General features: G+C 43.4%; 1 protein-coding gene across 2 annotated transcripts; it reads right to left on the reverse strand.

The window, feature by feature from the left end:
* Positions 1-5,454: 5,454 nt before the first annotated feature.
* LOC310682888 (arylacetamide deacetylase-like 4) lies at positions 5,455-14,151 on the reverse strand. Of its 2 annotated transcripts, XM_083452196.1 has the most exons (4): positions 13,706-14,145; positions 10,778-10,994; positions 8,700-8,763; positions 5,455-7,718 (listed from the first exon to the last, which is right to left on the reverse strand). In XM_083452196.1, exons 1-4 carry the CDS (start codon positions 13,946-13,948, stop codon positions 6,944-6,946), a joined length of 1,299 nt encoding a protein of 432 aa, XP_083308322.1. In that variant the 5' UTR covers positions 13,949-14,145; the 3' UTR covers positions 5,455-6,943. The 2 variants fall into 2 exon arrangements, with proteins under 2 accessions (XP_083308322.1, XP_083308323.1); XM_083452197.1 differs by lacking the exon at positions 10,778-10,994 and having other exon boundaries at positions 13,706-14,151.
* Positions 14,152-18,624: the final 4,473 nt, after the last annotated feature.

The raw sequence follows: 18,624 nt of genomic DNA on the forward strand, positions 1-18,624 counted from the left end.
CGTAGCATGTTGTCTTGAGTCATTATTCTGCTCAGGGGTCGCCTCATGTTGGGGGGACTCTGCCTGTCCATGCAATAGATGAATGCCTGTCCACGCAATAGATGAATGATGTCTTGGCCTACAACTCCCATGATCCCTAGCTAACAGGACCAGTGGTCTGGTTTGATGGGAATTGTAGTCCAAAACATCTGCAGGGCCAAAGGTTGGGGATGCCTGTCATAAACCATTCTGAATCTTAAAGTTTGCCTACACTGATTGCAAAGTAACAAGTGGAAAGAACTGGATTGTATCAGCAGGGAATATATCACAGAGACCTTGCCTTTCTGGGTGCTTCTACTTCTAGATATTCTGAAGGTTTCAGCGCTACAGTAGTTATACTGTGCACAAGAGGGTCTTTTAAGATGCTGATAAATTGGTGGGTATGAACCAATCCATTCCTGAATCTTCCAAGTGTTCAAAGAGTTGTGAGTCTGTAAGTGACACATTGTTTTCATAACAGTCTTGCAGGCAATGGAGTCCCACTATGGAAAGAGTATAGATATTGAACCTAAAATTGTGATATATAAGGAAGCGGGACTAAGGGTGAGAGTATGGATGCTAGTTTCTTATCAACTGTGCCACACCTCTGTATGTGAAAGGGTTGGATAAAAACTTCTATATTGACCTCATTTGGGGCAATAAGGAGAAGACTCTTAGTGGGAGGGAAGAGGAATCTTGTGCCTCCAACACAACCCTAGATGTTAGCAAGTCTGTAGAAATCATAGGAATGATTTGCTGCAGCTGGAAGGAGTCAAAATACATTGGTATGTTATCGGACTCCCCAGCCTCCCAAACTGGTTTTATAATGCAACAGTGAGGAAGATAGCCTGGACTATCTGGATTGAAATATAAGCCTATTAAGAAGGTGTTGCCAAGAGGTAAGGCTGTTACACTATCTTAACAAAACAATGAGGTAAAGATGGGACATATCCAACACATGTCATGAATCCAGAGGAAGAGTAATGTTTTTGGCATGACCTGTGAATATAAGTTGCATTCAATTCAGTGGTCCTGAAATGAACAGATCCAAATTAGTTGTTTTGTTTAACTTGAATGGGTTTACACGGCACAGGAGCAATGCTGGTTGCAATTTTATGAGATGAGGATTTGGTAATGTAAGGTGTGTTCATTTGTAACAGGTAATTAGTGCTCTCCTTATTGCTCTTGTCAGATAAGCTAAAGGTCTACCTCCCACTCACCTTACAAGAGGCAGAAGAAGCATAAGTTGCAATGAAAGGGAATGCAATTGCACAGCTTTCCAATGGTTTAGCCTCATAGAAACCATGCAGGGTGGGTTAGGCAGATGGGGCTGTTAATCAAGCACATTTGTACAGTCTGAATTCTAGTTCTCAGACCCTTACAATGAAAAGGTTTAGCAAGCCAATCGAACTGCACATCTGTATAGAAGTAACACCAATTAACATACATGAATATCCCAATGAAGTAGATAAATGAATAAGCAAAACTTAAAACCCACAGTTTCTCTTGCAAGACAAAGCATTCTCCTTTTCAATAAACAGAAAAAAAATCCCTAACATCAGTTACTGCTGATAAAAATATTGGAGTATTTGCATAGGTATCTTAAATTCCCTAGAATTATAAATTTGGATTTTTTTCCCAGAGTCTTTTGAACTGTCTATTTAAAAAATAATAATTGTTGTTAACATCTCCCAAACACAATCATTCATCTGTTGTAATTAAACTTGATTTCTTCCAGTGATTTCATTGATTTGAAATTATTGAGGACTGTGAACTTAAACTAACAGCTGAACGGGAGATAAAGAAAATAGAAAGTATCATCCACCACAATGTGTTTGAAAGTTTATTTATATTTTAGATTTCATTATTTGAAATACACAATATTTTAAAATGGCTATCTGCATTCCTATTCCATATTCAATTTTCCTCTCCCTCCCTTTGCCTGAAATGTCTTCCCCTTCTTGCACAGGTTGGTTCAGCTTTTTTTCTTTTTCTTTGTATTGGTTAGAGAAAATATATAAAATAAATAAGACGCTTGCAGCACAAGCAGTACACATGTTTTTCAAGTAAAGAATGAGATAAATTATTGCTCTTATTTAACTTGCAGTTTTACTTGCCCAGAAGCCCATGCCACTATCCTGCAGATCACCCAGAAATCTAATACTGTATATCTTGATCTACTTTGTAGATCTCCTTTCTATGTTCAGTCTTCTTCTGGTGTCAATCAAAACTGCAGAATAGAACTGCATTAAACCTTACTTATTCCTCAATCAATCAGCTTATTATGGTCATAGACCAGCAGTTTAAAACTGGATGAAAATACAATAATTATAACAAGATATCATAATCAGTTAAACAACCCAGAATAAAAGCAGGGAGGCAAGAATCACTCACCAACTAGAGTTTTCGCTATTACTAAAACAATACAAGTAAACCTTACTTATTCCTGGTTTTTCCAGTTATTCGTTTTAAACTAACTGGCTTTGAACCTGGCTACGTATTTTGTTTTCCACTCACCATTCCCTGAATGGGGGCAGATTCCAGGGATGGCAGTACTTCAGATATGGGGTTTTTTTTTGGAGGAGACCACTGGAGAGCTTTTCTTCTGTGCTTCATCCCCCACTCAGATGTTTCCTTTCCTACACCATAACGTACGCTAAGAGATGCTCATCAAAGGGTTGTGGAACAACCAAGGGAGCTGCCTCTGGCAACCTTAGCACCTGACAGGGTCTGTAGGGAAGGAAACAGACTTTAAAGTATAGGGTTCCTGAGTCGTTTAGGGCTTTAAGCACCAACCTTAAGGCAGCCCTATCTTAAGGCAGCCCTGTTCAGGGAAGTTTTTAATATGTAACGCTGTACTGTTTTTAACACTTGATTGGGAGCCGCCCAGAGTGGCTGGGGAAATTCAGCCAGTTGGGCGGGGTATAAATTATTATTATTATTATTATTATTATTATTATTATTATTATTATTATTACCTGAGCCCCCTGAATCGAGCCCGGAAATGAACTGGCTCTCAAAGCAGCTGTTTTAAAACTGGGGTTTTATGTAAGGAATATCAAGGAATATTGCCTTTTAAGATAATGGAATGTGTTGCTTTTTCAGACCTTGCGAAAGCTGCAACTGCTGAAAGAAAGCTGAGACTGATAGGTCACAAGATAACAGATAACACATATTTAGCCAAAATTCGTGGTTAAAAAGTTCGTAAGTCACATAGCTTGTGGTTGGGACCTAGACACGAAGCCTATTTGCACCTGTGATTAGAACAGCTGGTGATCAAAATGTGGTTTGCCCTTTTAGCTTCATAAGATATAAAACTCGGTTATGCTTGCATTTGAAACAAATAGTGGTGTAACACGTGTAACTAGAACAACTTGTGATTAGAATACTTATATAAATAGATAAATGTTAAGGGACTTTTGACCATATTTGTACAATGATAATTATGGGGATTGGGTGCCGAGGGTCTGGAGAGGGGGAGATGTAAACAAAGGAGGAGAATTTAGTATTTTAATTGGGCGGTCGTGATAGGCTGTGACTTTGCAGGCCCCTACCCAGTGGGCAGGCAGAGGAAGGAACTTTGCGCTTGGTGAAAGGATAAATGCCTGCATTGTGCTGACCTGAGATGTGCCTACTTTGGACACCCATTCTTGCAGCTATGTTTTTGTAATCAATAAACTTTTGCTGCTTCACCAATTTTACTCAGACTTTATTTCAAAGGCCATTGAGACCAGTTTTTATATCTCATGTTTTATGAGATCTAAATGGAACCCCAGCTAGTAATCTGCTGTCACCAGAAGAGCCAGAGGCTAGGTGAAGCAAGGGTCCTAAAAGCTCAGTCTTAGAGTTTGTGTGCAGCAGGTTCAAAATTCTGTCCTTGGCTAACCATTATTGGTTCCAACTAACAGGATTTAAGTTGTTCTGGGATCAGGGGCATATGAAGGGAGGCGGAGGGGGCGGTATGCCCCGGGTACCACTCAGGGGGGGTGACATGATGGCCCGCTGCCTCCCCCCAGCTGTAGAGCGGCCAAGGGCAGCCCGTATGGGATGCTGGGCATGCGCAGTCTGTACAGATGTCACATGTGTGCCACTGGGCAGTTTGCCCCGCCCCCTGGCGTCCCACCCCGGGTGCCAGAGAGGGTTCCTCCACCACTGTCTGGGATAAGGCCAAGTTAGTCAAACCACAGCATTGCAATGGTATACTTTGCACCCTTCCTTCCCCACTATTTGTCAATGATGAACTGGACTGCATTTCAAGGTGATTTCAAGGTCCTTGAAAGTTTGACCTGTAGTGGATCACAGGAGAATGGGATCAAACATTCCCTCGCTTGTTGACCTGATATGGAGAGAGTTGAAATACTAACTTGGGTTTGGTTATAAGCCTCCCCATGGTGGGTGTAATGAAATGAGTTCAGTTTACTCAACAGGTCTTACTTATGTCACATGTGGATTCATTCTGCGCAAGTGCTCCGTCTTATTGCTAAATGTTTCACCTCTTGCAGATGTGGTTGCAATTTTGTTTTGACAGTTTCTGGATTTCACAAGAAGAGAGAGAGAGAATCTGACAATGTGTTCAATACAGCCATACCTTGGAAGTCGAACGGAATCTGTTCCAGAAGTCTGTTTGACTTCCAAAACATTCGGAAACCAAGGAAGCTCTTGCAGCCAATCGGAAGCCACAGAAGCTGCGTCGGACATTCGGTTTCCAAAGAACGTTCGCAAACCGGGACACTCACTTCTGGGTTTGCGGCATTCAGGAGCCAAAACATTCAACTCACAAGGCATTTGGGATCAAAGGTATGTCTATATTCATTAGGCTATAAGTAAAGGTAAAGGTACCCCTGCGCGTACGGGCCAGTCGTGTCTGACTCTAGGGTTGTGCGCCCATCTCACTTAAGAGGCCAGGGGCCAGCGCTATCCGGAGACACTTCTGGGTCACGTGGCCAGTGTGACGAAGCTGCTCTGGCGAGCCAGCACCAGTGCAGCACACGGAAACGCCGTTTACCTTCCCGCTATAAAGCGGTACCTATTTATCTACTTGCACTTAGGGGTGCTTTCAAACTCCTAGGTGGGCTGGAGGTGGGACTGAAAGACGGGAGCTCACCCTGCCATGGGGATTCGAACCGCCGACCATGCGATCGGCAAGCCCTAGGCGCTGAGGTTTCACCCACAGCGCCACCCGCGTCCCCATTAGGCTATATCCAATGTTATATCACAGCCAGGGAAGACCCACTGACAAAAATGGATATGGGTAACTCAGGCCCATTAATTTCAAGGAGTCTACTCTGCTTAGAACTTAGCTAGCTGGCTGGCCACTACTGCAGCCTGTGTTTTGTTAGCCCAAAAATGGAAAACGAGCGAGGCAACTTAAGCTGACGGAATATTGTGCAGCTTTCAAACTTAGCATATAGAATAAAAAAACAATAAGAACATCTGTTTAGAGAAGATTGGAACATGTTTATTGAATATATGGGAGGGTTGTGTACACTTAGAAACGTTGCCAGCATTAAGATGAATTCAACAGTGTAAATAAGTTTTGATGGATGTAATTATGGAATACTGAATGGTTTAGTTTATGTAAAAAATGCAGAGATTTATGATATGCAAAATGAACCTTGGAAAGAGAAGAAAGGGGAGTCATTGATATTTTAAGGATGTTTAAATGAGTATTCTAAACTGTAAAATATATATATATGAATGAACTTAAATGCCTACATCCCACTAGATGGCCCACCAGGGGCCATCAATGGGTCCAACAGCAGAGGAAGACAAAGAGGAAGAAGTTGTCCTCTTCTCTCTCACTAACACTAGAACTCAGGGGCATCCTATGACGCTCTGTGTTGGGAGATTCAGGACAGACAAAAGAAAGCAGAAAGGAAAGAGCATTATTGATTAAAATAAAGCAGGCATGGCTTAAGTTGTCATCAAACCAGTTCACAAAGACCCTCGTGGTCAGATAAGCATTTGTTGCTTACTGGTTTGAAAAGGAAGTATGCAGTTAACTTGTGAAGCTGGCTACTGCAAGGGGTAGTGATGGTCAGGAACATGGATGTGCTTAAAAGAGGATTAGACAAATTCATGAAAGAGAAGGCTAAGTTCTTCCTCTACAATTAAAGGCAGCATGCTTCCAAATGTCAACCGCTATGAGCTTTCTCAGGCACTGCTTGTGGGTGTCCCAAGAGGCATCAGTCAGGAATGAGCCAGCTCCCAGTGTAAATTTGCATCTGGCTGCTGAATACAGTCAGGAACAGAGAAGTTTGGAGTCGACACTGGCTGAGCAGAGCACACAGCTGCCAGCATCAACTCCCTCTAACCTTGGACGGCCAGTTGCCAAGGGAACAACTGAGAGCGGGCTGGAAAACAGCCAAAGGTCTCAGGAAGCTCAAAAAGGCTTGAACAGCCCCATAGACAGTTTTTCGGAATAGGAAGAGGCTGTAGCTGACAAAAAAAGTCCAAGGCAGAGGCGAATTGGGGGGCTGCTAGACAGGAAGCAAAATAAGAGACGTAAAGGTCAAAAGTTCAATATCTTCTGTTGACACCAGAAGGAGTCTTCAGAAGGGTCATCTTGAGTGATAATGCCGGTGGCTTGGCTAGAGCCATCCGGAGTTATCTGTTTGTATTTACAATAAATCCTCCTTTTTAATTACCTATGCTTACTGTGTTATCAAGCTGGGAACCTGGACTCTTGACAGCATCTACCTGGTCATTGTGAGAACAGTATGCTAGACTAGGTGTGGCCATTGGTCTGAATCTGAAGGCTTTTCTTATGTCCAGCACATTGACTTTAATAAATTAGACTGTGCCAAACATTTGATCTGACTTTCAGTTTTTTTAATGTTATGATTGGGAGAGCAGGGCATGAAAAAGAATATGCCCGCACAGAAGGGGAAGACTACCAGCGCAGGACAAAACGGGCCATTTATTTCTATATACCTTTTAAGAAATCTGCTACATGCTGCAAACATTTCCTTGCAGCTGGAAATTCAAATGGCCCCAGGCCAAAAGATGCAGCTATTCCATGGAAACCATCCTGAAGATGATGCCATGTCACCGGCACACCATTCTCCTCTAGACGTTTCTTGTATAACAGTCCGTCGTCCCGGATAAGATCATACTCAAAGGTTAAAATGAAAGTCTCAGGGAGCTGGCAGATGATGCTATCCTCCGCTAAGAGGGGGGAAAACATTGTCTCAAAACCTCGTTTGCAGAGTCCATGAAGCTTTTCAGAAAATGGAGGAGGTACTGCCGGGACATAGCCCCTGCCCTTAAACTCTTCTGGGATGTTGTCAGCACTAATCCATTTCCGGTGCTTCAGCCATATATCTGCAGGGACATGGGCGCCCTTTATGATTCCGTCTACATTGATCATCGTCCCTGTGAGATACTTGAAACCGTGTTTGACAGCTCGTTTCCTGAACAACAGAGGAATGGAATGGTTTTGCTGATAGGAAGGCAAATTGAAGTCCACTGCTTGGAGGAAAGGGTAGACCAAGAACTGAGCTCGCACTCTTGGGAGATCCTTCCTTGCCACTAGTTGTTGACAGACAGCTGCAGCAATCGTGCCCCCACCACTGTCCCCTCCAATGACAATTCGGTTGGGGTCCACTCCGTATTCCTTTGCATGCTTCAAAAAGTGGATTGCAGCAGTACGGCAGTCCAGTACCGGAGTTGGATACAGATGCTCAGGAGCTAACCGGAAACTTACATGAAAGAGAGAGATTTTATAAATTCAACAGTGTACATTGCATAGAAAATGAGCATGTTTCTTCATGGCATATTGAAGGTGTGTATGGGGGGGTCTTCTTTTACCCCATGGGGCAAATTCCTGTCTGTGCAATCTTCTGGGGCAAATAACATACAAAAATAAGGGTGAATTCAAATAAGAATTCAAACAGTTTTTATGAGGACTCTTTTTTAAAGGCAAGCTTATGTGGAGAACTAAATTTAAGACTTAAGCAAAAAGAAGAAACTGAGAGAAAATGAAACTAGACGCCAGCGGTCAGCAAATTTTTTCATCGGGGGGGGGGGCAGTCCACTGTCCCTCAGACCTTGTGTGGGGCCGGACTATATTTTGAAGGGAAAAACTGAATGAATTCCTATGCCCCACAAATAATCCAGAGATGCATGTTAAATTAAAGCATACATTCTACTCATGTAAAAACATGCTGATTCCCGGACCATCCACAGGCTGGATTGAGAGGGTGATTGTGCTGGATCTGGTCCCCGGGCCTTAGTTTGCCTACCCATGAACTAGCCCATCGGTCCACACTAGGGGTAGGAGAGGTTCAGAGGTTTCAAATCATTCCCTGAAAGTGGCTGTGCTTGAATGAAAGCTACAGATGATGCAATATGCACCTGAATACGACTTTCTGAGAATCACAACTGGGGAGAGGGCTGTTGCGCTTGGTTTCTGCTTGCTGGCTTCCCATGGGCAACTGGTTGTGAACAGGATGTTGGATTAAATGGGCCATTCACTGACCTGATCCAGCAAAACTCATCCTATGATTGGGGCCTAGAACATAAAAAATATCCAAATGCAAAACGGAATGTCCATTTGAGAGGTTGGCCAAATCGCTATGTAAATTTTAGCAGGCTTCCTCCAGGCTCAGGTCTTAGGAAGGATTAGAAGCTGAGGGGACTCTCACACACCCCTTTTTTACAAAGAGAATGTAAGCACTTACTTGACATTCACAACCACTGACTCAGTTTGGTGGGCAATATAGCAGCATATTCTTTCAAAGGCTCCTGGGGGGTGAAAACACACACACACACAGTCAACAGCTATAGGGGGCAGGGAGCGTCCATAACAAAATTTCCTGGTCATTCATATTGAAATCATTTTGATTTACAGCCAGCGTTAGCCCTCCTCAAAGTAAATCCATTGAATGAATGAATGAACTTTATTACAGTCGCAGACCAGGATAAAAAAACAAAAACAACATATAAATAAAATAGCAGTTAGGATTTTTAAAACTGATAAATGTTGGAGCAGATAAGGACAAAGAAACAAGCATAGGATAAAAACATCTGAATAAGAAACAAGATTAAACACGGATAATGGATGGATAAAAACTGCTAATTAAAACAGATAAGAACTAAAAACAAATAAAAACATGCAGTTAAAACAACTGTAAGAGCATAAGAACTAAAAGACTCGCAGTTAAAACAACTATAAGAGGCTGCAGAGTAGAAGCCTCTGAAATAGAAGACACTCACAACATTAGAAACTGATGCGCAAATATGGTTAAAACAGACAATTAGAACAATGTACAACAATAAATTTAGAAACAATGTACAACAATAAACTATCCCAGGGAGTTGACTCACAGTCACCCATGGAACCGAGTTTGGGGATTTTCATGCCCGACTATTTTGAATTGGGCAATGGTCTGCGCCTACAGATTTGTACACAGAATCTGGCGATCATCCAGGTCATCTTCTGATCTTTGCCCAACAGCAAAAGGTCAAATTTTTGCTTTTGCGGGAGGTTGGCGAGCCTCACCAGTAGGGGATCAATGATCTTACTACGTGTCTCTTCATAAAAGGGACATCTAAAGAACAAGTGTTCTGGGCTTCCTATCTCTCCCAATGGACAGGTGCAAAGTCTCTGGGCATGGGGGCCTTTTCTAAAAGCTCCATCCAGGACCGGAGAGGGAAGAGCCGAGCTTCTGGCAAGTGTAAAGGCCCTTCTTGCATTTCTAGATACGAGAAAGAAGAGATATGCTGCCGGTGCGGCTGTATCTCTTTCGATTTCTCCAATTTTATAGTCGGGGCACCTTGCGTAGTCCTGTTGTCTCTTGGTATATATTATTCTTTGCCTGACCTTTGCCTGGCCTGGCTCAAGCCCAGACTTAGAAGGGCTTGAGGGGCAAAACCCAGTTTCTGGTGGGTGTTCAGGACTGCAGTCTGCCAGCCTGACTGGAATTGGTCGCAGAGGATCAATGGGGCTATCCCTCGGGGGAGCAGACTCAATGTCAGCCATTTGTAGATTGATGTTAGGCAGATGCTAGCCTCCACTCTCATCATCCCCATTTCCAATCTCACCCAGGCCTCACTATACCCTGCCTTCGTTGACCTAAAAGCAGCCTTTGATACAGTCTCCAGAACCAGACTTTGGGACAGACTACAGGGTACCAATATAGATAGAAGGCTCCTGCTCTAAAAAAAAAAAGTAAATCCATTAAAAATAACAGATATGACTAATTTGGGTCTATTTATCTTATTTTACGTATTTATTGAATAAAATTTTATTTAATAAAATTTATAGACCACTGGATTGTAAAAAAAAAGGAAAACAAAACCCTGAAACCTAATGAACCTACTCTGGGAGAAACTTAGTTGGATTGAACCAAATAAATAATAGAAATAGAAATAGAAATAGAAATAATAGAAATAATAGAAATATTATATAATATAAACAGAACCAAGGCTCAGTCCACATTTCTGCTTAGTTATTTCTGACCATTTCTGGAACCTCTTTTCAAATCATTTGGCGTACAAAACAGAAACATGCTCTTTGGCATTTTAAGGATTTTTCATTGACCATTAAGGCTGGTGAGGATACAGAATTGGTCACCAGTGTGAATGGATTTCTCTGTCTCATTTTCTTGTAATAGAATCCCATCCTGCCATGGGAATTTAACTTGAGCTACATACAGGGGCAGTACAAACCACTCCCACCACCCTCCATGGCAAACATTTCAGGACTCTCAAATTACCCTAGAACAATATAGTTTTAAGATGCTTTCAAAGAACTTACGCATTGTTCCGAAGAGAGCAATACCTCCATGAAAATACATCACTCCTCTCCTGTTCTCAGCAGGTGATGTTTGGGGCCAGTGCACCCTGACTGGCACCCCATCGAAAACCAGGTCCTTTATTATCAGCCCTTGGTAGTGTTTTGGTAATAGGCAAACATCTAAGATCCTCCAGATCATATACCTGTGGCAAATGCCAAGTTTTTCCAGGAGCAGCCCCTATTTGGACCAAAACATTTAGCATTTATGATCCGCTTCAGATCTTTTTGCATTCACAGTGAAAAGCCCAAAGCTCAACCTCCCGCCATGGAGAGAACCAGAACTGAGAGGCAGAGAAATGCCAATGTCCACCTTAGGTAAAGGTAAAGGGACCAATGACCATTAGGTCTAGTCGTGGCCGACTCTGGGGTTGCGGCGCTCATCTCGCTTTATTGGCCAAGGGAACCGGCGTACAGCTTCCGGGTCATGTGGCCAGCATGACTAGGCCGCTTCTGGCGAACCAGAGCAGCGCATGGAAACACCGTTTACCTTCCCACCGGAGTGGTACCTATTTATCTACTTGCATTTTGACGTGCTTTCAAACTGCTAGGTTGGCAGGAGCTGGGACCGAGCAACGGGAGCTCACCCCATCGTGGGGATTCGAACCACCGACCTTCCAATCGGCAAGCCCTAGGCTCTGTGGTTTAACCCACAGCACCACCCGCGTCTTGACTTAGAATGGCACAAATCAATCACATCTTTTCCCCTTGCCAGCCCTGCCCCTAACAGTTGGGATCACTCTCATTTCCCGAATCTCTTCTGGCTTTACCCACTTTTTGTCTCCTCTAGTGAAAAATAGGGATGGGGAAAATTAAATTAGTTTGCCTTTTAACAACAACAACAACAACAACAACAACAAAACCCCTACCTAAACGTCTTACCTAATGACGTATGAAAATGCATCACATTAAGGTCAATTGCTTGCAAATACGTTTATTAGTCACAACCGAGCACAAATGATAGGAGGATTATTAGATGCTTAGGAGCCAAATCCTAGGGGCCAAGGTCCCTACCCTAAGATATTGGAGGGGGCCAAAACACCCCCCCCCCAATCAGGTTGACGGGCTTTCAAATATGTCACATCCCAATATTTTATTCAAGTTGGCACTCCTGAATAAGTATGTACTAAAATGCTGGTGCATTTTCACAAGGATTAACATTTAATATTAAGAGGGGGTGGGGAGAAATGGAGAGAAGCCAAACCTGAGCACTTTTTTAAAAAAGTTGGGGTGGGCAGGATGAGTAGCAGGATGGAGCACAGGATTCAGAATCAAAACGCAATGGAAAGAGAGGTGGGTTTTCCCCTTTAGGTAGGAAGGTTCTAACACCACAGTAGGATACAGTCCTCTTTTTATGCTCCTCCTGATCACAGCCATATTTACCCGGGGGTGCAAGGGGTGCGGGGCACCTGGGCGCTGAATTCTGGGGGGCGCCAGGTGCCTGCCACTGAAGCCGCCTAAGCTCTTAACTATCTACCTGTTATGAAATAATAAATAATTTTGATGAAGCGAGAAAAACAAAGTACAGTGGTGCCCCACAAGACGAATGTCTCGCAAGACGGAAAACCCGCTAGACGAAAGGGTTTTCCGTTTTGGAGGTGCTTTGCAAAACGAATTTGCTATGGGCTTGCTTCGCAAGACGAAAATGTCTTGCGAGTTCCTGCGGGTTCCCCCCCCCCCTTTTTCCCAAGCCGCTAAGCCGCTTAACAGCTGATCCGCTAAGCCGCTTATCAGCTGATCCGCTAAGCCCACTAAGCCCGCTAAGCCGCTAATAGCGCTAAGCCGCTAAGCCGCTAATGGGCTTGCTTCGCAAGACGGAAAAAAACGCAAGACGAAGAGACTCGCGGAACGGATTCTTTTCATCTTGCGAGGCACCACTGTACATATATACCTAGGTATTACCGAAATGTATACCTACTGTTTCACTAAAGGACTTTCGATTTTGTGCGCTCGTTTACCAAAGACGAGCCGCACCAGCGGCGCCGCTTGTCATTTACAACGGTGGCGCTTGTCAGACTCAAAGGCAACGCTTGTCATTCACAATGGCACTGTGCACGCAAAATTAACTCTTACATCAAAATATTATGGTATGTATTGCATTGAGCTGCTATGCGGCAGCGGCACCTTTGACACGACTGTTGTTTCTCCTAAGTAGGTGCCTAAACAATACTTATGTTAAATGTGCTGGTGTTGCGTACTTAAGTATAAGTGTATTGCAAATAAATAAGCAAATAAAAAAGTTTGTTTCTTTTTTCTCCCTTCTTTCATAAACAAGAGATAAGGCATAAGCGTGGTGTCTGACATAAGCATAATGAAAGTTAATTTGGGGGCGTTGAGCGAATCTTTGCACCCCAGCAGCACATATGCTAAAGATGGCCCTGCTCCCGATGGAAACAGGCTGATGGGGAGAGATATAACCCTGCTTTAAGCCATTTGCATACTGCCTTCTCTTGTATATTAGTTTCTACAAAACTCAATGACTAAGCTATTTAGGGACAAAACGTCGGATTACTGGAACAACATCTGAGCACTGAACCACTGATATATCACAAGTGGACTCTTTATTACTGCATTTGCAGAGGGAGAGACTTGTAACACTGTAAATATGACAGCTGGACAGAATTCGAGTAAGTGCTCTGAAAAGAAAAACCACTACTCAGGCTGCATGCAAGAACCCGCCCCCCCAAAAAAACCCCCTCATTTGCTTGAAGTGTGGAAGGCATTGTCACAATGTGGTTGGGCGGGTGGAGATATTAGAGATGGGCAGAGTAATTCACAAGACACAAGTTGGAATTCAAAAACGCTCCCTCTTCCCTTGACAGAGGCAGACCCAGGCAGTCTGTATCCCATACAAGTTGCTCAGTAGGAGAAAATGATCATACACACACTTACCAGTCCGAAGAGATATCCCGAAGCCATACTGATAATTCGTAATTTTGCACCATGGGTGATTCCTGGAGGAATGTGGGTCCTGGTGAGATGGTAATAAACTCCCCATGCAAGCAGCAAAGAATGGATTAAAACGGCCACATATAATGTCAGCATCCACAGAGTTTCACCAAATGTCATTCTCCTTAAGCGAAGAAGCACCAAAGAAGGGAATTTCCTTGTAGCCAACGCAGATGACTTTGGCATGGAAGTACTTCATGCCTTGTGAAATATAGCATCCCTTGCCATCCCACACAGATCTCAGGTGAGAGGGGGGGGGGAAACTAATCTCTTTAATAGTCAGGTCACACATTCCAGGCCATCCTTAATTCTGTAATATCACAGCTATTCTTCAGACGGGAAGTATGGGTGTGCCAGGAGAGATGAGTGCTGTGTGGCTGGAATAATGGTGCCAAGCCTGCCCTGTCAGTTGCTCTTGCCAAAGCCCAACTGCTGCTCATACAACTCCACTTTTTGCTTTTAGAGTTGGTTAACTTTAGAGTTTAATCCTTACGCTGAAGCACAAACCCCTCCTGCAAACACAGTGATAACAACACCGTGCAGCTTTTATTAAGTCACTTGGTTACAGTAATATGTTGAAAACCGACAGATTCTGAAGTGTAACAGATCCAGCGTGAGCATTGCACTACATGTTTCTTTCACAAAGATGTCAGAGCTGAATACAGCACTAGCCATCAATCCAGGAACAAATGCACTGGAATAGAAGAAATGCAACAAGATAGCTACACTGGAAATACAACAATTTAGAAAAAGAGTGAACATGAAAGGGGTCCCCACTAGCTCCCAAAAACATGAGTACAGTTGGATCTAACTGTACAGCTCTACATCAGTTTTCTAGAAACTTAACAAAAACACTGGCCAGTACAGTCTTTGGATATTTAGACAATGGACATCCACTGGACAGTGCTGCTGCAAGGTTACCATCTCTTGGGATGGTGGCTCTCCTGTGAGCCATATCTGATGCCAGGAGAACTCTTTTGAACTAGGAGGAACACAAAGAGGCAGCTACCACACAGATATGCCTTCTCTGGGCTCATCAATGGCTTTGTATCCATAGCACTCCAATGGACAAATGCTTCGGTTTCTATGTACAGCTGTTCCATGCATGGGCACTGAACTCCACAATGCTGTGGTTGGTGATCTCCTGGGCAGAGACTTGAGGGAACCATCCTTTCTCCCTGTCATATAGCTGCTACCTTAAGTACTAGCCTTCTTCCCTCGGCAGGAGCAAGATAACATTATCTTACCTTTCCCGCCCCGACCTGGCCACAGTGATCCATGCGACGGTCACCTCCAGGTTTGACTACTGTAATTCGCTCTACGCGGGGCTGCCCTTGAAGCTGTCCCAGAAATTCTAGCGGGTGCAGAATGCAGCAGCGAGGCTCCTCACGGGGTCTCTGCCATGGGAGCATATTCACCCAGTGCTTTTCCAGCTGCATTGGCTCCTGGTGGAGTACAGGGTAAGATTTAAGGTGCTGTTTTTGACCTTTAAAGCCCTTCATGGCCTAGGACCCTCATATCTACGGGACCGCCTCTCCCGGTATGCCCCACGGAGAGCCTCAAGGTCCATAAATAGCAACACCCTAGTGTCCCCCGGCCCTAAGGAAGTTAGATTAGCTTCAACCAGAGCCAGGGCCTTTTCAACACTGGCCCCGGCCTGGTGGAACGCTCTGCTTCATGAGACCAGGGCCCTGCAGGATCTGATTTCTTTCCACAGGGCCTGTAAGACAGAGTTGTTCCACCTGGCCTTTGGCTTGGAGCCAATTTGATTCCCTCCCCCTCTTTCTTTTTCCTTTTCCTTTCTCCTCGTGTGATGAGGCTGCATTTTAATATTTTAATGTTTCAATATTTTAATTGTTGTATTTTAATCTTGTTTTTAAGCTGCATTCATTCAACTTGTTTTTATTATTGCTTGTTAGCTGCCCTGAGCCCGGCCTTGGCTGGGGATGGCGGGGTATAAATAAAAATTATTATTATTATCAAGTGGAAGGGAATCTCATCTGTCTGCTTCACCAGGTGAACTTATGGAATCGCCCCCCACCTGAGCTCTCCACCCATGTCTTATTTGTGCATCAAAGTCATGATCCATTGGTGCAATCACTCGGGTATTCTGTGTCCACAGCAGTCTTCTGTTTGCCTTCACTGTCCTCGCTCATGATCACTCAGACACATGGTTTCTGTGCAAAGTACAACTTGAATCTGGCTCGGGAGCATCTGGGTTTTCAGCTTTCTCTACTGATAGCTAGCTGAGTGTGGCATAGCTGAGGGCTGGGCAACTCTCCTCGCTCTTTTTCTTGGTGATAATCTGTAAGAGAAGCATAGCTAACATGAAGAGGTAGCAGTTTCCACATTTAGAGCCCTTCTGGACTGCCTCTCTTTTGCCATGCTCAAGGAGAGGTTTCCCCCCCTGTTTTCAGCAGCCACAGGGAAGCAAAAATCAGTGGGGAATTCTTAATTTTTCTGAAATCCAGCTGCTTCTGCAGTGCATGTTCCAATAGTGGCCATTAGTAAAATAGGGACCTCTCCCCAATTACATGGTGTTCACCAGGAGCATGGAAAAAGACAAGAAATTTTCATAGGTGTATATGTGTACAAGAACACCTAAATCATTAAAGACAAACATATCACATTTTCGTCACCACAAACGGATGTGGCCCAGACTAATTCATGCAGTTGTGGTGCAGGTATGCATTTAATGCAGATTGTAACGCCAACACTAAATAAGTCAGAAGGATGGAGGAAATGGGTGGGATGGGAGGTTGTGCTATATTCTTGTGTAATCTTCTCCCACAGAAATTTAGGGAAAACCCAGCCCTCTGCTCATCTGCTGAGCTATGTGTGGAGTTTTATAATTTGTGTCTATTCTGATAAACTGTGGAGATCAGGCAGGCTTTGCCCTCTCGAAATGTTGGACGGTATGTGATTCTATTTCCTTATGTAATTGCAATGATCTCAGGCAGGCAAGCAAGTTCCGGTAAGAAAGAATCAGTCTCTGGCAGTTTTATGGTACGTTTATTTACAATTAACACCAAGCTAGTGGCTCCGAGCTTGCCACTCTTAAGCTGTCTTAAGAGACACTCTGAGTCTCTGCCCTTTTTGCAGCACAAAGGGAGTTAGGGGGAGGTGGGTGGATGCTATCTAGAGACTGTGAATCTGTTAACTCTCTCTCTCTTCTGGTGTTTCTTCTGCTAGCTGTTCTCCATCCAGTGTATCCCAGCTTCTGCCTTCTGAACTATGCCCCTCTGCAAACCACTGTTCCAAATCTATACTGTCCTCCTGCTCCTGAGAAGATTCAGGATCAGTGTGAGGAGCGGCTCCCACCATTCTTCCTTGGTGCAGCCCTCCTCAGAATGGTCCCTGACAGTGCCAGGGCTCTAACAGGATGTTGGCATCCTCCTGCCTCTTTCCAAGGAGACACCAGGGGAACATTTAGGGGACTAGACTAGTCCCCTTAGTCCATTGACCACACACCACTGATGTCAATATTAAATAGCACCAGATATAAGAGAGTCCCGGGTGAGACAGAGACAATACAAATCAAAAGCATTTGCAGATGAGGCGGTGATTTCTGTAGAAGAACCAATAGTGTCAATTCTGAAAGCATTAGGAGAGATAAAAGTTTTTGGAGAAATAGCAGGTCTTAAGATTAACCAAGATAAAACCAAGCTCCTGGTAAAAAAACATGAATGACGAGAGTAAAAATGAATTGCAAATATATATGGATATAAAATTTACAGCATGTTACGGTTTAAGAGAAAATTATAATGTTATATACAGTAGATGGTACCGAACACCTAGTAAATGGGGCAAGAAATGTAGAAATAAAAGTCAAATAGATGTTTGAAATGTAAAGAGAAAAAAAAGCACCTTTCTCACATGTGGTGGTCTTGTAATAAGGTTAAAGCTTACTGGAAAATGATATATAATGAATTGAAAAAGATAACATTCATTTAAAAAACCCAGAAAGAAACTTTTCTTTTGGAAATTATAAGATTAGAACTACCCAAACAGTATAGAAATTTATTTATGTATGCAACTACAGCTGCAAGAATTTGGAAGGATGAAGAGGCCCCAACAAAAGAAGATTGGATACAAAAACTAATGGAGTATGCAGAAATGGTGAAACTTATCGGAAGAATAAGAAATCAAGACTACAACAGAAAACAGAATGAACAGAGAAAAGGTTCTTGCTCCATCAGAGTCTGCTGAGCTGGTGCAGAAAATCTGAAGAGACAATAATGAAACAAACAAGGGAGGAACCTAGGAATAGGATAAACTCTTAATTCCTCATAATTCCAATGGCCTTTATCTGAAAAGACAGCATTGGGCAATTCCGACTGCTCCGCCCGGAAGATATTCCTGCACTTAATTGAAGATTAGATGCTTCTACATGCCATTATCCCTGAATTATGCGTCAACATGCCATTATCCCTGAATTATGCAGACACAAAGCAGCAGGGTTTAATGGACCAAAAGTTCACCTAGATGAAAATGTAAACATGTTTTTAAGGATTGCAGTAGTTGGAAATTAACGTAGATACATTGGGTCAGTCAACCTGGCCTAGGGGATCAAACTGGGCCAATTTGATTTGAGATCTGGGCTCTGTCTGGAATCCAGTGCACAGCCCTATTTGTCATGGAAGAATCACCTCATGGTGAGGTATGGATTGGTTGTGACTAACTCTCATCACAGGGGTGGTGAACTAGTAAAGGTAGTCCACTGGAGAAACGGATGAAACCTCAGGGATTTCTGAAGGCTCTGAGGTATTTTCCAGGCAGCACAACTGGTGCTCCTTTTGAGACCCTAGTTTCAGTGTGGAATGTTGGGATGGAGTGGGTCGTTGACATTATTGCGCCAAAGC

This window comes from Podarcis tiliguerta (assembly GCF_965153285.1).
Source record: "Podarcis tiliguerta genome assembly, chromosome: 8".
Classification (NCBI taxonomy): Eukaryota; Metazoa; Chordata; class Lepidosauria; order Squamata; family Lacertidae; genus Podarcis; species Podarcis tiliguerta.

What these genes read in the sequence shown, in the direction of transcription:
- LOC310682888 (XM_083452196.1), bottom strand. Translation starts at nt 13,948, where the DNA reads ATGCCAAAGTCATCTGCGTTGGCTACAAGGAAATTCCCTTCTTTGGTG. An exon ending in CGGGATATCTCTTCGGACTG is followed by an intron (nt 10,995 to 13,705) that starts GTAAGTGTGTGT and finishes TGGTCCAAATAG; the next exon opens with GGGCTGCTCCTGGAAAAACT. An exon ending in TGCTCTCTTCGGAACAATGC is followed by an intron (nt 8,764 to 10,777) that starts GTAAGTTCTTTG and finishes TTCACCCCCCAG; the next exon opens with GAGCCTTTGAAAGAATATGC.